The 5,204-nt window shown below is 42.8% G+C and overlaps 1 protein-coding gene across 2 annotated transcripts in view; it reads left to right on the forward strand.

Annotated features, from left to right (window-relative positions):
• The first annotated feature begins 413 nt into the window (after window positions 1–413).
• tbx18 (T-box transcription factor 18) overlaps window positions 414–5,204 on the forward strand; it is a 9,826-nt gene continuing 5,035 nt past the window's right edge. The window contains exons 1-4 of one of the 2 annotated variants that reach the window (XM_034900592.1): window positions 414–998; window positions 2,233–2,395; window positions 2,740–2,841; window positions 3,959–4,130. In XM_034900592.1, coding sequence (XP_034756483.1) covers window positions 764–998; window positions 2,233–2,395; window positions 2,740–2,841; window positions 3,959–4,130 — 672 coding nt within the window. In that variant the 5' untranslated portion in view covers window positions 414–763. Of the gene's footprint in view, window positions 999–2,229; window positions 2,396–2,739; window positions 2,842–3,958; window positions 4,131–5,204 lie in introns of both variants that reach the window. The other variant, XM_034900591.1, reaches the window with a different exon arrangement.

A 5,204-nucleotide genomic window follows, 5' to 3' on the forward strand; every position in this document is an offset into this window, starting at 1 on the left:
TCCCCCCCCTAAGATTTTATAGACAGTTAAGTTTTTTTTTTTTCAGAGCTCAACTATTAAGAAATAAAATCTGACCCCAGGCCTATTTTTTTCTGTTAAGGGCCAGAGAGTGTAGGCCTAAATGTATTATGTATCATTAGTTATTATTATTACAGTTGTAATGATTAGGTGCACTAAAGCTAGACATCAAGTGTGTAAGAAATGCGTGTTGTCGGGATAGGGAGCACCAGTGTCCACCGTGCACGAGGTACTAATGGCCAGATATGCAAAGCATGTCGGGCCGGTGTGTGAAAATGCGCGCGATGCCCCAGAGAGACGCTCCTCGCGCTCCTTCGCTTGAAGACATGATTCATTCACCAGGTCTGCTTTGACCACATAAGGCGGCACGAGCGGCCCCCACAGCGGGCGGGACCAGGGAAAGGTTCCTGGGGGCTGTGATTCCTCGTGATTGGTTGCCCTGCGTTGTGACTGACAGGTCCCGTTCTCCGGCTCTCCACTAAGCTCCGGTTGTTGACACTCTCCAAAAAGTCCGCACGGCTCTCACGGATAACGGAGACACTATTAGACTCGTCCCGGGTCCATCTGTTTCCTCTGCTGTCCGTCTCCAGGACGGAGACAACCCGTTTCACGGAAACAACTTGAGTACCATCGTGGATTTTCCTGTTTTTTTCCCCGACTTAGTGTGTCTTTAACTTTTCCTGCTCCCTGCAAGCTCGTGACGCCGTCTCGTTCCTCCCGTTGCTCTGCTCGGAGACCGAGAGACATGGCAGAGAAGCGGCGGTCCCCGTGCGCTCTGAGCGTCAAGGCGCACGCATTTTCGGTGGAGGCTCTGATCGGAGCCGAAAAGAGACGCAGGAAGGCCGGGCAGGATGCCGTGTCCGCCGAGTACGAGGACGGAACGGATGTGCCCGATCTAACCGGGAGCCCGGGGCCGCGGGCGGACAGAGCGTGCACCAGCGACCGGGGCAGCGAGGCGGAATGCGCAAGTGACGGATCCCGTAAGTAAATAACAGCCAAGAAATCCGGTGCAAGCGTAACAATAAAGACATTAAATTAGTAATACATTACGATATCTGCATATGGCAACTTCACCAAATTATAATATCATACCCAATATAGAATTAAAATAATGTCCATGCATTATAGGCTACTTCTTTATTATAGGCTATTACTGGTATACAGCTGTTTATTTAATAGGCCGTGCGTATTTGATACCCTAATACTATGTTAAGGATATTACTTAAACTTGCTTTTCGTCAAGATTTGTTTTGAAAGAAAATTAATTTTTTTTCCCATCAGGATCATATGCTCTCTTCTGCTTATTGCTGAGGAAATATTTAGTAATACAGACGCGAAAGATCCAGATCATAAAGCAAAAACAATGCCAGGCTTTGGTCAGGTCCTCAGCGGGGAAATGGGATATGATATCGGGCCCGGTCTAGTAAATATGAGTGGTGTGAGTGTGACTAATGGGAGACGCTTTATGAGTTGTGTTGCAATCATAAACACGCCAATTAGCAGCGTATAAAGGCAGGGGACGGATGCTGAGAGGTCTGCAGAGACCGGTCCCTGACGAATGAGGATTTCAATCTGTTGCGCGTTTAAGACGCACTTGGCTGAGGATTTGTCTTTTGGCTTGTCAGGCCCATGTCTAATGTCCATAAATGTCCCCCACCTGGCGAGGCCCGCGTTACAGCGCAAACAACAACAGCGGTGAGACACGTACACACTCGTGTTAGGGTGTCCTCCAATCATGTCCCCAATATTAAAACCGAATTAAACTCATCAAAATCATTACGCACTTCCTACTGGAGCTCGGTAGTGTGTAAAGACACCTAAAAGTACAATATTCTAAATTCCCAGCTGTCAGTGTACCAGTATTCAAGTAGGAGTTTAATGGGCATAATCATAATCATAATACTATAAAGCATTTTTATCTCCTTGCAATAGATTTAAAAAAAAGTTTATAAAGTTTTTGACATTTTTCGTGGACTACTTTTTCACCATGGCTAGAGTCTCTGTAATTGGGTAATTTGAATGATGTGCAGCCTATTTAATATAATAATTACTTAATAATAAGTCATATAATTGGACAAATGCAAAACGTGCGTTGTGCAGTTATAGTCTTGGTGTCGATAGTAATAGATAGTAATATCCTAGAAGTAGAATACGTCTTGGCTTAGGTGGGTGTGTTATTATTCTTCTTCTTCTCGCCTCTTCCCGGTGCAGCAGAGAGCGAGGACGCGCTGCTCGGGAGCCCGCAGCCCGCGGCGGCACCGTGCGCGGCGCCGGTGACCGCGAGCGGAGAGGAGACCCGCGTGGACCTGCAAGGATCAGACCTGTGGAAGCGGTTCCACGAGATTGGCACGGAAATGATCATTACCAAGGCTGGAAGGTAGGCTAAGAGCCTATAATGTTGGGGAGGAAAACAAAAAGACGTCTAGGCTATAATCAAAATAAAACAAGCATACAAATATGTCATTTAGGCTAAAAGATTAAAGATAAGAGTCATAATTAACGAAAATGTGCTTCTAAAAAGAGGCTTTTGTATCCCATAATTAAAGAAGTAATTTCTCAAAGTTGACAAGATGACGGCCTGAACAGCTTTGTGGGTTGTATTATTATTATTTTTATTAAGCTATACTATAGATATTATTATTATGAATTGTTGTACACCCATGTAGCCTGTAGCTGATCTGAAATCTCCAATCCAGATGATTTATGTGGTTTTCCTGTCAGGCGGATGTTTCCCGCTATGCGTGTGAAGATCTCGGGCTTGGACCCCCATCAGCAGTATTACGTTGCCATGGATATAATCCCCGTGGACAACAAACGATACAGGTAAAACGCACAGAGCGCGCGCACACACCCTCTCCAAAATCCATGTAAAAAACGCATGAGACCTTTTAAAAACAATTCCAAAAGTCAGATTAAATAAAGATTTGTATGGCCACACGCATGCGCGTCAGCCTTCATTTAGACTCCATGCACGAGCTGAAATGTTTCAATTGTGCAACTCTCGTTCTCGTCTCCACAAATGGCGCTTGGCACCGGGTTGCTGTCACGGCGGTTTTGCCGTCCCCTTTTGGGTAAAAGGCCTTTTGGATGCCTGACCTTTCCACCCTACAAGGTCAAACCAACACATGTCGTTATTACGCGGAAGAAAAAGTGCAGTCTTTGCACTGAAATGTCTGTCATTTCAAACGTGGAGTGATGAGTGACATCCGGATGGACATGTCTCTGGGCCAGCCTGACAATACGTGTCATATTGTGCAGGGGATTATTGGAAACGTGGTGCTCACATCACATGCACGCGCAGTAAGGATCGCCATGGAAGAACGAGAGCGCGCAGCTTTTGATTCCAACCCAAAGGCGTAACAGCAGGTGATGAGCACCTTCAACCAGACGAGGAACTAATTAGTTGGCTTACTTCGTTGGGTTTACGCATTTGATTGCATGACGTAAATAGTTTAGGCCTGATTTAACTCCGTAGTTTGTGTTTCCCCCCGGGTCAAACACGGACATAAATTTGACATTTACGTGCCTTTCTTCGACTTTCTATTTAGTTTCCACAAACACCACCTTACTACCACTATTTTTACACTACTTTTTGGAATTCATGGTCAGAAAATGGTGGTAATTTGGGATAATCAGATATAGATATTTTTTAAAAGGGGCAAATTTGACCCGAGGACACCAGGAGGGTTGAATAATATAAGTAAGCTCAAATGTGTGAGATCTAAATTAAATGATAATTCCAACTCTTACGGATTTATGTTAACTGATTCCATCCTGTCATTTCAAAAGGTCTTCATATCACGTTGGTCTTATTTCTGGCGTTTTTCTTTCGTGAGATGGGGTGAATAGCAGTATGAGAAAGAAGAAAAAAAAACTCGGGACATTGTGTTTATTTGTGTGTGTGTGTGTGTGTGTGTGCGTGCGTGTGTGAATTGTGAAGGTACGTGTACCACAGCTCCAAGTGGATGGTAGCGGGGAATGCGGACTCGCCTGTGCCGCCCAGAGTGTACATCCACCCGGACTCCCCGGCCTCAGGAGAGACGTGGATGCGTCAGGTGGTCAGCTTCGACAAACTCAAACTGACCAACAACGAACTGGACGACCAGGGACATGTAAGTGCCACAACGAAGACTTTATTTTTTATTTTTTTTAAGATTATTTTTGGGGGGCGTTTTCCTTTATTAGTGACAGTGGACAGACATAAAAAAAAAGTGAGAAAGATGACACTCACCAAAGGGCCGCAGGTGGGATTCGAACCCGGGCCGCTGCAGGAGTTAAATAACAAGGGGCGAACGCTCATACTAGGCGAGCTAGAGGTTACCAATCAACGTTTTAGTTTTATATCACTATAATCATAATTTTATATTTTGTTTTAATATTTTTTTGGGGGAGGGTAATTCCAGTAGGTCTACTCTTCTAATATCAGTTAAAACTAGATAGATAGATAGATAGATAGATAGACAGATAGATAGATAGATAGATAGATAGATAGATAGATAGATAGATAGATAGATAGATAGATAGATAGATATTTATTGATCCAATAAAATGGGAAATTACAGTGTTACAGCCGCAAAATCAGTCCCACAGCACAGAATATAAATATAAATGAAATACTAAGATACAATATACATGAAATAATAATAGGATAAAATACAAGAACAAATATTTGAATATATACAAGTTGAGAATACAAAAATGTGCAACTGGTTAAATAGTACATTATAAATAAATATGTAGATAAACCTAATGTGCGGATTGTGGTGTCTCAGAGTCTTATCTAGCACCCAGTGATGACACAATATACAGTAAATCACTGTAAATTAAATGTTAACCTCCGTTAAGCAATGTTTATTACAGTAATGAACTGGAGAATTATTTGAAAAATGTGGGATTTTACTGGGCATTTTGTAGAAATTACAGCACAGTCTATCATAGTAACATAGTTACAATTTCATTCTTCTGCTGCACTTTGTAATAATAAGAAATATGACCTATTATTACATTTTTTTTAATCCAAATTCTGCCATTGCAGGAACAATAACTCCCTCTCTTCTGATTTGACATATTGTGAATGTGGATGTGTGCAGGTGCACGTGTCTATGCATTACTGTGTCCAGGTGTTCATGTTCATTATCCAACTGGTATGTTTTATGGCTGTGGCTAACGTGTAGTTGCTGTTATAT

This window comes from Etheostoma cragini, chromosome 18 (genome assembly GCF_013103735.1).
Source record: "Etheostoma cragini isolate CJK2018 chromosome 18, CSU_Ecrag_1.0, whole genome shotgun sequence".
NCBI classification, from domain to species: Eukaryota; Metazoa; Chordata; class Actinopteri; order Perciformes; family Percidae; genus Etheostoma; species Etheostoma cragini.